Here is a 15,863-nt window from a genome sequence, read left to right on the forward strand (position 1 = left end):
CCTGACACGCATGCATGGCTGTGAGGAGGAGAGAAAAAAATCTGCAGCATGGCGTGCGGGCTGAGCAGAAGCGTCCAAAAAAAACTGTGCGCGCCCAGCAGAGGAGAAGTGACCGGACAGAAAAAAGATTCTGCATGCACACCAGCTGCTGACCGGACTCCACAAAAAAAGATTCTGGCGCGCTGACAAGGCGGTGGAGAAGCGACCGGACAAAAAAATTGCGCGCACAGACCCTGCTGAGCGGCAGCAAGCAGACAAAAATTTGAGCGCCCAGCAGAGGAAGTGACCGTTCAAAAAAAATGTTGCGCGCCCTGCAGAGAGGATTGGACTGGACAAAGGAAAGAGATGCTGCGCGCCCTGCAGGATGTGACCGGATTAAAAAATTTGCACGCCAGGCTGCCAGCAGAAGTGGAAGCGACCGGTCAATAGAGAAAAAGATGTTGCGCGACTGAAAAAAGGTGCAGCTGACAGACCTGCGTGGACAGGCCTGCGCGGACAGACCTGCGCGGACAGACCGGTCAGAGACCGGTTCAACCAGTCCACTATGCCGGTTCAACCGGTTTTAACCAGGATGGTCCTGGTAAAAACTGGTTAAAAGCAGGTGAGCTGAAGTTCAGCTCCGAAGTTCAGCTGGCCTCCTCCAGCTGAACTAGAAAGTTCAGCTGGTCAAGCCAGTTGAGCCCCAAAAAAAATCTTAGCACTAAAATACATTCAAATTTTAACATTTTCACCAAGTTTTTTGAAAGATCATCACATAGCTTTAAAACTATCAATCAAAAATAGTGAATCAATCAATTTTTGTGACCGTTTTCAAGTTAAGTTACGAGAATCCAAGATATTTAATTCACTCCTAAGAAAACAAAACCTAGTCTCATCGAGGGGTTTTGTGAAGATATCGGCTAGTTGATTTCGGTGCTCACATGAAACAATTCGATATCTCCTTTGGCTTCGTGGTCTCTCAAGAAATGATGTCTGATGTCAATATGTTTAGTTCTAGAGTGTTGCACAGGATTGTTTGCAAGTTTTATGGCACTCTCATTGTCACACAAAAGTGGAATTTTGTTAAACTCACAACCAAAATCTCTAAGGGTTTGCTTCATCCATAACAACTGTGCACAACATGCCCCAGCTGCTATGTACTCAGCTTCTGCAGTGGAAAGAGCAACACAATTTTGTTTCTTAGAACTCCATGATACTAAGGATCACCCAAGGAATTGGCAAGTCCCAGTAGTGCTTTTTCGATCTACTTTGCAACCAGCATAATCTGAGTCAGAATAGCCAAGTAAATCGAAAAGGGAGCCTTTGGGATACCATAATCCTAGGTTTTGGGTGTGAACTAAGTATCTTAGAATTCTCTTAACTGCTACAAGATGGCAATCTTTAGGATTTGCTTGAAAACGTGCACACATGCAAACACTCAACATTATATCAGGTCTAGATGCACATAAGTAAAGCAGTGATCCTATCATTGATCTATATAATTTTTGATCTACATGTTTACCTTCCTCATTTAGGTTGAGATGTCCATTTGATGACATTGGAGTCTTGGCGTGTTTTGCCTTTTCCATGCCAAACTTCTTGAGCATATCTTGTGTATATTTTGTTTGGCATAGAAAAGTACCTTCCTTGAGCTGTTTGACTTGAAATCCCAGGAAGTATTTAAGCTCGCCCATCATAGACATCTCAAACCTGTTCGTCATTACTTTGCTAAACTCTTCACAAAATTTTTCATTAGTACTACCAAATATAATGTCATCAACATATACTTGGCACACAAATAATTCATTGTCAACTTTTCTAATAAATAAGGTAGAGTCAGCTTTTCCTATTGTAAACCCATTCTTAATTAAAAAATCTTTAAGACAGTCATACCAAGCTCTAGGGGCTTGTTTAAGCCCGTAGAGTGCCTTGTGAAGTAGATAAACATGATTTGGCTTCTTTGGATCTTCAAAACCCGGTGGTTGCTCCACATATACTCTCTCTTGTAGTGGTCCATTTAGAAATGCGCTCTTGACATCCATTTGATATAGCTTGAAATCATGGTTAGTAGCATATGCAATTAATATTCTAATTGATTCTAACCTTGCTACCGGCGCATATGTTTCGCCAAAATCAAGTCCTTCCACTTGAGTATAGCCTTGGGCAACCAACCGTGCCTTGTTTCTTGTAACCACGCCATGTTCATCTTGTTTGTTCCTAAAGACCCATTTAGTCCCAATCACATTTTGTTTGGGTCTTTGGACTAAGGACCAGACTTCATTCCGGGTGAAGTTGTTCAACTCCTCTTGCATGACAATTATCCAATCCGGATCACCCAATGCTTCTTCAACCTTAAGTGGCTCAAGAGAGGAAACAAACGAGTATAATTCACAAAAATTAGCTAAACGAGATCGAGTCGTTACCCCTCTCCTGATGCTACCCAGGATGTTGTCCACCGGATGATCCATTTGAATTGTATGATGGACTCTTGGATGAGGCACTGATGGTTGTCTTTGTATTTGCTCCTCCTCATCATTCACTTGATCAAGAGGCACTTCACCATCAATGCTTTCGTGTTCGTCTTCTACCACTGTTGGCATCCTTTGATAATTTTCTTCATGGCTTGGATGACTTGAGGTTGATGGGTTTGCTTGGGTGGAGACTTTGTCACTTACCACCTTTGCACTCACATCAACAACCTCATTGGTCATCCAGAAAGTTCCTTCCTCATCATCCTTTTCTTGAGGTCTCACTTCACCTATTGCAAGTTTCTTTATGGCTTCACATGGTAGTTCTTCATTTCCTGCAGTGACATTAGAAACATGCCCTTGCGAGCCATTAGACTCATCAAATGTCACGTGTATCGCTATTTCAACAAGACCGGTGGTATTGTTGAAAACACGATATCCATGCGCATTTGATGCATAACCAAGCAAGAAGCCCTCGTCCACTCTAGGAGCAAACTTTGAGCTCTTGACTTTCTTGTTAAGAATAAAACACTTACAACCAAATACTCTAAAATAATCAACTTTAGGTTTGTTACCGGTGAGAAGCTCATAAGCAGTCTTTTTGTAGATCTTATGAAGATAGAGACGGTTGATTGCATGACAGGCGGTGTTGACCGCCTCTGCCCAAAAGTTGTGAGGTGTCTTGTACTCATCCAACATGGTTCTTGCAGCTTCAATTAGAGTTCGGTTCTTTCTTTCCACAACACCATTTTGTTGTGGAGTGTAAGGAACCGAGAACTCATGTTTGATTCCTTCTTCGCCTAAGAATTCTTCGACACCTGTGTTCTTAAATTCCGTCCCATTATCACTTCTCACTTTCTTGATTTTGAGCTCAAATTCATTTTGAGCTCTCCTCATGAATTTCTTCAATATTTCTTGAGTTTCACCTTTATCACTCAAAAAGAAAACCCAGGTGAATCGAGAAAAATCATCAACAATGACTAAACCATACTTACTACCACCAATGCTAATGTAGGCCACAGGTCCGAAGAGGTCCATGTAAAGAAGCTCCAATGGCCTCTTTGTTGTGACCACATTCTTTGATTGATGTGGGACTCCATGTTGCTTTCCTGCTTGGCATGCGCCACAAACCCTATCTTTCTCAAATACAACATTTGTTAGTCCAATGATGTGATTATCCTTTTGAAGTTTGGCCAAATTCCTCATACCGACATGGGCTAGCCGGCGATGCCATAGCCAACCCTTGTCGGACTTTGCCACTAAACAAGTCTCAGGCGTCACTTTACTTGTTGTGAAATCAACAAGATAAAGCTTGCCCTTCAAGCGACCGGTAAAGGCAACCGAGGAGTCCTCCCTTCTAAGGATCTTCACATCCACATCCGAAAATAAACAATTATAACCCATTCCACAAAGTTGTGAAACGGACAACAAATTATAGCTTAAAGAATCTACCAATAAAACATTTGAAAGTGATTGTTGGTCAGAGATAGGAATTTTACCAATACCAATCACCTTACTCTTGCCACTATCTCCAAACACAATTTCTTGTGCTTCTTGAGTTAGTTGCAATGTATGAAACATGTCTTTCTCCCCGGTCATGTGATTTGTACATCCACTGTCAAGCACCCAACTTGACCCACCAGAGGAGTAGACCTGCAAAACAAGTTTAGGCTATGCTTTTAGGTACCCAAATTGAATTGGGTCCTACAGTGTTAGTTATAGTCTTGGGTACCCACACACTTCTTTTCATGACTTTTCGTTTAGTGTAGGCACCCACATATTTCACAACCAATTTTCCTAAATCCCAAGTCAACATATAATCACAAAGATATGAGTGGGAAATGGGAGCATTAGATTTTTGTCCACTTGAGGATCCCACTTCCTTCATCTTACTCTTTGTGGAACTCAAGTTAACCTTTACCTGAGGTGACTTGTCATTTGAGGAGTGAATCCTCCCCAAGGCATCATATAGGGTGGTTCCCTCTATGAACTTGGGGGATCTCCACCCCTTATGCACTGTGCTAGGGTTTTCCTTGGATGAGTTGAACCCAAGCCCCCTTCTTCCATTGTTGGGGTTAAGGGACTTGTACTTGGGTTCAACTTTCTTTAACCCATCATTGCTAGAGCATCTTTTCAAAATTTCTTTGACCTTCACCTGTGGGCTATTCTTCCTTGCATGGTTAGTTAGACAACAAGAAGCATGATATTTGGCACAATGTTTGCAAGAATTATCATTTAAGCTAGACTTAGATTCAAGCACTAAAGATGAGGCATTGATGTTCTTGCAATTTTCAAGTTGCACTTGAAGTTCTTGATTTTGAACATTCAAGCTTAACATGCTTGCTTCAAGTGCATTCTTTTCATTTGCAAGATTAGCTATAGAGGTTTTCATATTAATTACTTCTTTATCTTTATTCTCTATAGTTATCTTGACTAAAGATACTTCCTTAGTCAAGACATCTAGCATTTCATCTTTATTGTGAAGCAATTCTTGAAGCTCTAGGTTTCTTTCCTTTTCAAGGATAAGCAAGTCTTCTTGAGCATCAAGAGTTGCTTTTCTTTTATCTAGCTTCTCCATTAATTTGGTGATAACATTGTATCCATTCAAGCCAAATTCTTTAATCATTTTATTTTTCATGGCAATTTGTTCATCATCATCATCATTTGGAAAATCATTACTAAATAAGGTTACCTTATCTCCTTTTGCCATGAGGCAAGTTGGAGTGTAGGAGTCGTCTTGTAGGTTGGTGAAGAGTTGCGAGCTTGATGTAGATTGGATGGCCACGTTTGCCACCACTTCCTCTTCCTCGGAGCTAGAACTCTCTTCATCGGAGTTCCATTCTTCACCAATATGGGCTTGACCATATTTCTTCTTCTTGAAGTGTCCCTTGGTCTTGCCCCCCTTTTTGAACTTGTCCTTCTTGTATTCCTTCTTAGCTTCTTGTTCCTTCTTGTTAGGACAATCCGCTATGAAATGACCGGTTTGGCCACATTCATAGCATGCCCTCTTCTTTCCTTTCCTTTGAAACTTGTCATTTTTCCTTACAAATTTCTTGAATGTTTTGATGAACATAGCTGTGTCTTCATCACTTGAGCTATCTTCATCACTTGAGGTCTCGACCACTTTCTTTGCTTTGTGGTCTTTGTTCTTCTTGGGGTTGTCTTGTTCATTAGTGATCAAGGCATGAGAGTCCCTTGACTTGCTAGGGGCTTCTTCGGACTCGTGTTGTTGAATCTTTGCAAATAATTGATGAGGCGTCATATCCTCATAGTCATCACGATCCCTAATCATCCTTGCAAGACTCTTATCCTTTTCTTTATATGCTCTCATGAATAATCTTGTGACCTTGGAGTCACTCCAATCTTCACTCCCAAGTACTCTTATTTTGTTGACCAACACCATCAACCGATCAAAGAGTGATTGAAGCGACTCACCCTTTGTCCAATCATATCTTGCAAGCTCACTTTCCAAAGCTTCAACTCTATGTCTCTTAGCTTTGGGATCTCCTTCATGTGACATTTTAAGAATATTCCAAATGTCACGGGCATCTTCTCTTCCTTGAACTTTCCGGTATTCTTCCGGACAAAGACTTCCTTTAATTATGCTCACTGCTTGAGCATTGCGATGAACCTCTTGCATCATTTCCGGAGTCATCTCTTCTCCTTGGGCGGGCTTATACATACCTACATTAACAATCTCCCAAAGACTAGGATGCACACCGATTAAATGCGACTTCATCTTGTCGGCCCACTCGTCATAGTTCAACTCACTAAGAGTTGGTAACTTTCCAAGTGGGGCGGAAGAGAAGTTGGGAATATAATTTCTAGAGTAATCGAATTGAACTTTGCTAAATTCGTTACCTTTGCTTTTGGTAGATGATCCTTCGGTGTTGAGACTTACCTTGCTCAATACCTTAGACACCAAAAGATCCACTAGATCGTCATTGTAATCAAATGTTCCCTTACCTTTATCTTCTTCGACCTTTCTTCTTGATTCTTCTTCTTCGGCCTTTTTCTTAGCATCTTCCTCTTTCATTTTGAGGAACATTCTCTCGGCAATCTTCATGGCGAGGTCGAGGACCTTGGGGTCCACTTCCTCACCGGAAGATGTGATGGGGATTTCCTCGAGGAGAGGATCCACATGGTCCCGTTGAGTAGACATGATCGTTTCCTCACGCGGTTAAGCGTAAAACGAGGTACGAAGCTCTGATACCAATTGAAAGTAGCCTAGAGGGGGGGGGGGGGTGAATAGGCTAATCTGAAAATTTTCACAACAAACTTCGAAAGATTGTTAGATACACAGTTCGACTGGTGCAGGCCGGTTCAACAGCTACGTGCGCAAGTTGAACCACTCTGAACCAATTCAACTGTTTTATAAACTTTAGACTAAAATCTACTCGAAAAAGTATTTCGCAAGTTCTTGAGAGAAGTAAGATATAGCTAAGTGAGGATGAAAAAGATGAATATGTAAAGGCTATTTTACTTCTAGATAAGCTCTACGGAAAAATCTTTATGTCAACCTTGCAAGTAAAAAATATCTCAAGTCAAAACAAGCAAGAACACAAGACACAAGATTTAATCCGAGGTTCGGCCACACCACAAAGGTGTCCTACTCCCCGTTGAGGAGCCCACAAAGGGCTGGGTCTTTTTCAACCCTAATCCTCTAAAAGCCGACCACAAAGGTCAAGGCAATCTCTTCTTATCTTAGCTCAAAGAGCGGGTGATACAAACTTCTTAGGGTCGTCCACAAATTTGGAGACTCCCAAGCAACCTCAAAGATCTTGAAACCTAGGGTTTCAAGAACACCAAGAACGCACAAGAGGGGTTTGCTCAAGCTCAAGTCTTTGTAAGAGAGATGGGAGAGGAAAACCAAATTGTGAGCACAAGCACAAACCTCACACCCAAGAGCTCCTCCAACAAGGTTGAATCTTGAGGAAGATTTAAGTGTGAGAGAGATGGAGAGATGAGTGCTTTGTCTCAAGTTAGGTGAGCAATAAATGAGTGAGTGTTCAGCCGTATTGAAGAAGAGAGAGAGAGGGGGTCTATTTATAGTCACGGCTCAAAAACTAGCCGTTTGACCAAAAACCCCGCTGAAAACCGGTTGAACCGCCCCCTGACAGGTCAGCAGACTGTCTGCCAATCTGACTGCCAGACTGACTGGCAGACTGACCTGTAGGCGGGTCAGACAGGCCAGGACCGGTTGAACCGCCCCCTGACACCCCTGGCGATCTGACTGCCAGTCTGACTGGCAGACTGCAGATCAGAAGTCAGAGGGTCAGAGACCAGTTGAGCTGCCCCCCAGGACCAGTTCAGCTGATCTAGACCAGAGAGTTTTGGAGAGAAAACCCCAGCTCAGCTGCCATGGGGCAAGTTCAGCTGGGTATGGTCAGAGAGGTCCATAGCTGAAGTTGAAGTTCAGCTGGAGTTGAAAGTTCAACTCAGCTGAAGTCCAGCTCAGCTGAAAAGCTCAGCTGCAGCTGAAGAAGCTCATCACAGCTGAAGTTAAGTTCAGCTGGAAAGCTCAGCTGCAGTTGAAGAAGTTCAGCTGTTTTTCAGCAAGAACACTCTAGGTTTCTCAACCCAAACCATGGTCAGCCAAATAAAGTTAAAGTGATTTTTGGTTTTTAAAAATAGCTTTCGAATTAGAGGACTTGAGCTATAGCAAACACCTGTACCTGTGCGGAAAAGAACAAGGAAGAATTACATCATGCAACACAAGATTTTACATAAATTTTATACGTCCATTGCATGAAGTCCTTGGTGCTTCCTTAAGTTCATGTTTCCTTCTAATCAAACACTGAGAACAAAAACTGTTAGTACCCTTATTTGTTTTGTCATTAAATCACCAAAACCCTCACTTGGGGTTGATTGCACTTACAACTACTCATATCCAGTGCTTTATCTGGTGTTGTGGTGCGTCACCCGGAACATACTACTCCTTTCTAGTGCGTTATCTAATACATCACTAGGCACATCCAGTGTTTCTAAGCAGCCTGTTTTCTTTGTTTCTTCGTTCGGATTTTTTCATCATATGTCTCGAACTTTTTTATGATATTTGTAAGTATTTAATAAGTCTTCCAATGTCTTGCTCTGATTTGTTGATCTTCTCGATCACCATATTACCTTCGTCCAAGTCCATGTTGCATCCTTTTAACTGTAACCGTACATTAAACATTAGCAAATATCATTAGTATAAATAGTTATAATGATCATCAAACACCAAAATCTATTAATCAAATGACCATCAATATTTTTTTATTACACTCACCATTTCCTGTATGCCCATGGTTTGATGGAATGTCCGTCGTAGTTGCCGCATTGTCCACCAATATCGTGTGTTATGTAGATTGTGCAGACTTGTTATGTCTGTTTTGGCCTTCACGGATTGTCGAACAATAGATGATGGATTTTCCATGGATCAACAATGAACCCATAAAATACACTTTTTGATATGCATGTTTCACGGATACCCCTCTATTCTAAATTAGTATTTGTGTATATATTTATTAAATGGATGATAATGAATCTAGACATATATACAAAACACATACATCAATTATTGCATAAATCTATTAAAAATCTAAAACAAATTTCAATATAGGACATAGGGAGTATGTTTTTTTACGTGCGGATGTTGCTCATAACGCACATGATACTCGAGATGCATAATTGGGTCATGACACATAATCGCCCCCTCTATTTTTGCAATATTTTCCTTCTAAGTGAGCTCTAATGTAGCGATAGGTGGAGTTGTTGTATGGAAGCACTCTTTATAGGGAGTATTTTTAGGGGCGGGTCACTAAGAGGACCAGACCTATAAATTATCCTTTAAGGATGTTCTAGTAAGAGAACGACTCCTAGAAACATTAAAATTCTGGTTCTCTAAAGGTCATGCTCAGCAGAACGTATATTTAGCCGTGCAAAATGTTGTTTTGCATTGTAGACTGTAATGTTTATAGAGTGTAGTTTAAAATATGGAGTGAGATAGAGAGACTGTTGGAGATAGCCGAATGATATTTCGGGAGTAATTTTTTAACATAACTGCCTCCTAAAAATATATACATTCGAGGTAGTTTTCATAATTGAACTGGTTGTGAAAGTATATTCTTAGGAACAATTTGTGAGTTAAGTGACTCACGTCCTAGTAGGGGGCGCTTTCTTTAGTAAACTATATGTAAGAAAATTAGTCATTTGAGAAAAGATCTGTGTAGTAGTGTTAGTGGTCGTGCAAAACTTCTTTGTGTTGGCTCTAAATGAAGGATGTGTTTGGCTTGTCTCTTGAGCATAACTCTAAGGAAGAGCTGATAATAGTCTGCCAAATAGCCTAACTTCAGAGTTACAAACTCTATTGAGTTTTCAGAGCTGCAGTATGCTTTTTTGGAGTACCTTTTTTGTTGATCTTAAAACTCTAAAAAAAACAACCAAGACGTGGAGTTTAGAGTTATTTACTCGCCACTGGTTATGAGAAAACCATTAAATCTAGAGCAGAGCGCTGCTCCGTCCAAAGTTTTGGAGTGGAGATGCTCTAAAGTGGAGCAGAGCCATACAAACATGCCCTAACTTTCGGTGTTGGAGAGAATACACGTTAGAGTTGGACCCGCAAGAAAATATTTTTGTTTCTTGTTTTGAATGAAATATTTTGGTTCAAATATCAAATTATAGACCTCATTTTAAATGTTTTGATATTACATATGAAGCACCTCCATTTTATGCATTGTTTAAAAGGTAACTTTAAGTATGGAACATCAACAAAAGGAAAGCTAATAGACGTTTTAGCTATTATGAATGGGGATTTCGTTGTAGCAAATTATTTCTATTTGGGATTGTGAAATGAATATAATATCTTTTGAAATGCCTTTTTCGTATTGTTTATACATTCATCAAATTCATTGCTAAGATCTTGATGCCGACTTATATGGGTATTAGAAAATAAGACTGGCGGCTCATCGTTGTTGTGCAGTTTCTACGGTGGTAACACATACTACATGCCAGAGAGCCATCAAATTCTTCCTCTTGTTAATTATAATTTAATTACATTTGTACGAAGAGCCACTGGGAGAATGTACTACTAGAGGCTTGCCTCAAGATGGAGAATAATGTGGCTATGCATTATCCTGCAATTTACGAATTGGTCTTTTGCTTCTAGTAGGATTGAGTTCGATCTGAGTCATGTATGTGCTGTATACTTTGTCGGCCATCTAATATCCTTTTATAATATTTTGGCCTAGTTTCTGTTTTGACTAGCAAAGTGATCGTATGTTGTTAGGGTTTCTATTTATTATTGAGTATATAGTATAAAACACACGTATATGTGTACATGCTATGTTGGTTAGGTGGGCGTGAATATGGGGTTTAAAGTAAACAACTATAGTTTAAATTCAGCATGATGACGATGAAAACTATGCATATATAACCGTGAAAACTGATGTTTTACATAGTAGATAGATATAAAGTCAGAATTTCTTTCCATTATGTAAAAAATATTATCATTGTATTTAGATATACCACAATAAAATATTGTCTAACAGATATGCTGACGCGAGTTCGGCCTCGACAATTTTGATTGAAAAGGGCAATAGCTTCGCACGAAGAAAAAAAAAGAACAAATAAAAACGCACTATAGCTTCCCATAAAAAAAAAGAAAAAGAATATGTACGATGACGAGAAAGGTTACAAGGAATGGTACGAAAAGCTCACGATTAGGTTCTTGAATCGTACCATGTTTGGTGACGACGACATGGATAAACATTTCTAGTCGGGAGTAGTGCCCCCATTGTTGTGTATTGGTTACCGTACGGCTTGCTTACATATATCGTCGCTATCCTGCTGTCTAACTAATCGCATGCCTTCTTCACTTTGCGCGTACTTAATGTGAAAAAGTGGAAAAGAGTCCCCTGAAAGGTTTCGTTAGCATGTGTACAACACAAGTTTTGTCTTTTGTCTTGCCCCATCTGATCAAAGTAAGAGTTTAGTTAGACACATGTGGCGTCGTCAGCACACAGCTCGTAACACATACCGGCCGGCAAGCTTGAGCATCTCAGGGCCAATAGTTTCATCAGGGGTTTTTGTATGCTAGCTAGGGTACGTAAGAGTAACAAACTCGGCAACTGACGCTAGAGTGTTGGGTTTGTCAGCATCTCGATCGCGAAGCTCCATGATGCTCTAGTTTAATTTTGCCGCGCGCACCTAATTAAACAATGATACCAGCAGGGATATTAATGTGTTGTATGTATGCGTGCTCTTGAATCAATTTGGAACACTACGGATTATTAGCATGAAGTATGTACGTACGGTACCCCTCCATTTTGAAATATAGTACATTATAATTTCTGAAATTTTGCATTGAAATATAAATGAGCGTTTCATATGATGTCCATGCTCAAATTTGGCAATTTTTTTGTTAAAAAGAGGTTGTATATTCGTAGTCGGGTTTAGGGTGCATGCGTTCATTTGAGTATTCTCTATTGAGTTGTCATATTTTTTTTAAAAAATACTCTCTCTCCATTTTAATTTATAATTCGTTTGACTTTTTTATTCTAAATTTGACTGACTCGTCTTATTAAAAAAATCATATTTGTTATTATTTTTTTATTGTGATATTGTCTATTATATAATATTTCAAATTTTCATTTTTTAAAAAAATAAATAAGATGAGCAGGTCAAATTTATATAAAAAAGTCAAACAGACGGAGGAAGTATTAGGTTAGAGGACAGAGGAGCATATATATGTGCAACTTTAGGAATTCGGCTGGTTAGATTCTCCTCTTTTTCATATTTACGTATCAAGTAGGAGTAGAACATAATATACAACAGATCATCATTTGCCTTACGCGGTAGACGTAGTACACCTTCAGAGAAGCAATTTGTGACCATGCATTATTTATGGATTATTATGAATGGTATATTATAAATTTAAGATCTCAAAAATGTTACGGAAAAAACCTTTATTTTCAGAATAAGAAAATCGACCATCGTCGAGCTATAGGCTGGACGCGTCAGTTTGCTCTCCGTTGATTCTTCGGGGAAATGGCGAACGATGATTGGGACGGTGGATCTGCGAGGGGAGGCTGGTTTCAATTGTTAAAGGCGGCCGGTGTGTGTGTGTGTGGTTGTAATGTATGTATGCATGGTTTCAGTTCGTTCCCAGACGGATTAGCGACGATCGTTTTCTCTCTTGGCCTCGCTCAGCCAATGAGATCGCATGCGCAGGATCGAGCAGAACTGCATAAATTAAAGCATCCACTATTTAAGCCAAGTTGATAAGCATGAAACCCCAACCACATGCGGTATTTCGGTTCCAGACATATTTAACAGCCGACGAGAGCGATCCCCTATCCACCGAAAAGAAGAGATTGTTTAGTTGCTCGACATACGTGTATGTCATCTCCTACAAGTGCACTTGTTTAACTATTCGAACAATTCAGTCGTCCGCAAGCTAGCGTGAGTGTACATGTGCAAATTGCAAAGCTCTCCTCCAGTCCTCTCTCTCTATATATACATCTATAGTTGCGGTCAGCTGCTAGTGGTTAGCTAGCTACTACGACAATCGCATTTCGGATTTGAGGTGCAAGTGCAAATGTGCATGGGCAGCTTGAAGCTGTGGAGGGCGATGGTGAGGGTGCACTCCGCGTCGTCGCAGGGGCTTGGCGCCCTCGGCGCCGCCGGAGCCAGACCCGTCGCTCCTCCACCGCCTGATCATCAGCCAGCGGCGGCACGGCCACGGCGCAGCGAGCAGGCGGAGGTGTTCACCATATGGATGAAGTCGCTGGTTCTCAACGGCAGCGGCTGCACCGTCTACGACTCCGCCGGCAGCATCGTCTACCGCGTCGACAACTACGGCGCCCGCCGCGCCGCCGACGTCTGCCTCATGGACGTCGCTGGCAACGTCGTCCTACAGATACTCAAGAAGAAGGTGGGCAACCAAACTTAATTATAATTACAAAGCTCCGAACCATAGAGGAGTAGCAAACCTGACAAGCGAGCTTTAATTTGGTCTTCTCCTTTTTTTTTTTGATGTGGCCGCGCCGCGCGCGCCTGAAGAAGCTCGGGTTCGGGAGGAGGTGGGAGGGATACAGGTGCGCCGATCAGGAGCAGCAGCAGCAGGAGCGGCAGCGGCCGTGGTTGAAGGTGGTCCGGGCGTGGGCGTGGCGCGGGCCGTCGCGCTGCACCTGCGACTGCGAGCTAGGCGGCCTCGGCCTAGGTGGCGACTCGACGTCGACGACGGCCGTGCGCTACAGGATGGACGACGGGAGGATCGCGCCGGCGCGCGGAGCCAGGATCGTGGACGGCGCCACGGGGCTCGCCGTGGCCGAGGTGAAGCGGAAGACGACGGCCGAGGGCGTGGCGCTCGGCGCCGACGTGCTCACCCTGGCAGTGGAGCCTGGCGTGGACCGGTCCGTCATCATGGGCCTCGTGCTCGTGCACGGCCTCATCAACCGCGCCATGTGAGATACTTATGGACAGATGGATACTGATACTGTTATTATTACATAGCACTGGTATGCATACTTCTCAGAGTGATTATGCATAGTAATAATTAATAATAGGAGGTGGTCGTGTTCTTCACTTCTCTTTTGGCGTTTGTTTTTGGGAACCCTATTAACTCATCCTCTCACACATCACCGCTTTCAGTGAGCTGCTGACATTATCTCAAAAATGCCGGTCGTTGAACGAGTTTTCTATCAGTAGTTCAGTGACAATTTTTTTTTTTAAATCAACACACCGTACCTGCGCCCGACAGCACCGGGCGTGCAGACTAAGGTCGTGGTCAGATAGCCACACTATTTTACACGGTATACTACATTGTTTATAAAGTGTACTTTAAAATAGAAAATTTTATGCCGTCTGTCTCTATTAACTATTAACCGAGACGGGCGCAAATACGGTGATCTTGCCATCATTTAACGGAGGGCGGCCAATAGACCCGTCCACCTCCGAACATATCTTGCCACTGTTATTGTGGGAAATCCTAACCCTAGTTTAGAGTTGGGACTTGTATTAATCGATCAATAGATGTAGGGCCTGAACCATTACACAAGGATATTAAGGTAATTACAAGGGGCTAACCTAAAACCCTAAATGGGGTTTGAAACACCCCGCAGTCTCAACTCTATAATGATGTTGAAACACCCCCGCAGTCTCAACCCTAAATGCCCCTTGGTGAAGATGTCGGTGAGCTGCAACGTGGTCCGAATGCTGAGAACCCGAACGTCAACCCATGGACAAAGTGCAGGTCGATCTCCACGTGCTTCGTGCGCTGATGCTGCACGGGATTGGTGGAGAGGTAGACCGCGCTAATGTTGTCGAAGTAGACGAGTCTGGAGCGCTGGAGGGGCTATGGAGCTCCTGGAGAAGTTGGCACGGTCAGGAGGCCTCTGCCTATGGCTGGACGAAATACTCGTGGCTCGCTCGGCTCGTGAAATATTTAGCTCGGCTTGGATCGGATCGTTTGATTTTTTTTGCACAAGCTAGGCTAGCGTTCCAGCTCGGTTTCTTAACAAGCCAGCTCGAGCTGAGCTCGAGCCAGCTAGTGAGCTAAACGAGCTGCCACTTCCCAGCTAGCTCGCTGGCTCACTAACCACACTACAGGTCCACAGTCATCCACTCATCCGTGGTCCGCCCAGGGCCCAGGCAGCCAGGCCTAGGCCCACCTTAGCAGTTGGCACGACCACACCACACTTGACCATAGCAGCACAGCCCACAGCTCCACACCACACGGTCCACACTAGCCTACCCACCCAAGACATCAACCCACAACCCTAGCCGACGCGGCGATGCCGGTGACGCGACGACGCCGACGCAGCGACGCTCCAGCCTCCATCTAGGAAAACCTAACAGCAGGCTACACGCAGCGACGACGCCAACACAGCGACGCACGACCACACGCAGCAGGCCCGCTTCCCGCACGTCCGCTGGCCGCACGACGTGCGCCCTAAAGGCTGAAGATTCTCGTCGTCGCCTGAAGACCCTCGCCGTCAAGCGTCAACCAGCAACCCTACTATCCTAGCGCTGCATGGCTGTTGTTCTCCTACTGCTTGACACGGTGAGAAGTGGGGACATTTTCAAAAAAAATTATTGTGTCGTGTATGTTGTGTCATGTCGTTATGGTGTGGTAGTTTTAGATAGATTTATGCCTTCTCATATGTAATAAATGGCTGCTAGTGACTAAGTGCAAGATTATGTGTGTGTACTTAGTTTTACTAGCCATTTTGTTGCTGCTTATGCGAGTACAGTGATTATGGAGGAGAACACTCCACTGCCAGCAAGTTTGGAGTCATGACCTCGAACTCGAATCAAGCAACTCGCAAAGAAGCCATCCCTTTTGACGCGAAAGATGCCAGTGGTGACACCATCATTGGTGTCCAACAATCGATCTAATGTTTCTATATCTGTGGTGAGTATCCAAAATTCCAAATG

General features: G+C 42.7%; 1 protein-coding gene across 2 annotated transcripts; it reads left to right on the forward strand.

The window, feature by feature from the left end:
* The first annotated feature begins 12,787 nt into the window (after nt 1-12,787).
* Nucleotides 12,788-14,016, forward strand: LOC103644643 (protein LURP-one-related 11). 2 transcript variants are annotated; one of them, XM_020546373.2, is made up of 2 exons: nt 12,788-13,359; nt 13,491-14,016. In XM_020546373.2, exons 1-2 carry the CDS (start codon nt 13,024-13,026, stop codon nt 13,893-13,895), a joined length of 741 nt encoding a protein of 246 aa, XP_020401962.1. In that variant the 5' UTR covers nt 12,788-13,023; the 3' UTR covers nt 13,896-14,016. The 2 variants fall into 2 exon arrangements, with proteins under 2 accessions (XP_020401962.1, XP_008666039.2); XM_008667817.3 differs by having other exon boundaries at nt 12,790-13,359; nt 13,488-14,016.
* Nucleotides 14,017-15,863: the final 1,847 nt, after the last annotated feature.

This window comes from Zea mays, chromosome 1, assembly GCF_902167145.1.
Source record: "Zea mays cultivar B73 chromosome 1, Zm-B73-REFERENCE-NAM-5.0, whole genome shotgun sequence".
Classification (NCBI taxonomy): Eukaryota; Viridiplantae; Streptophyta; class Magnoliopsida; order Poales; family Poaceae; genus Zea; species Zea mays.

What these genes read in the sequence shown, in the direction of transcription:
- LOC103644643 (XM_008667817.3), top strand. Translation starts at nt 13,024, where the DNA reads ATGTGCATGGGCAGCTTGAAGCTGTGGAGGGCGATGGTGAGGGTGCAC. An exon ending in TACAGATACTCAAGAAGAAG is followed by an intron (nt 13,360 to 13,487) that starts GTGGGCAACCAA and finishes GCGCGCCTGAAG; the next exon opens with AAGCTCGGGTTCGGGAGGAG.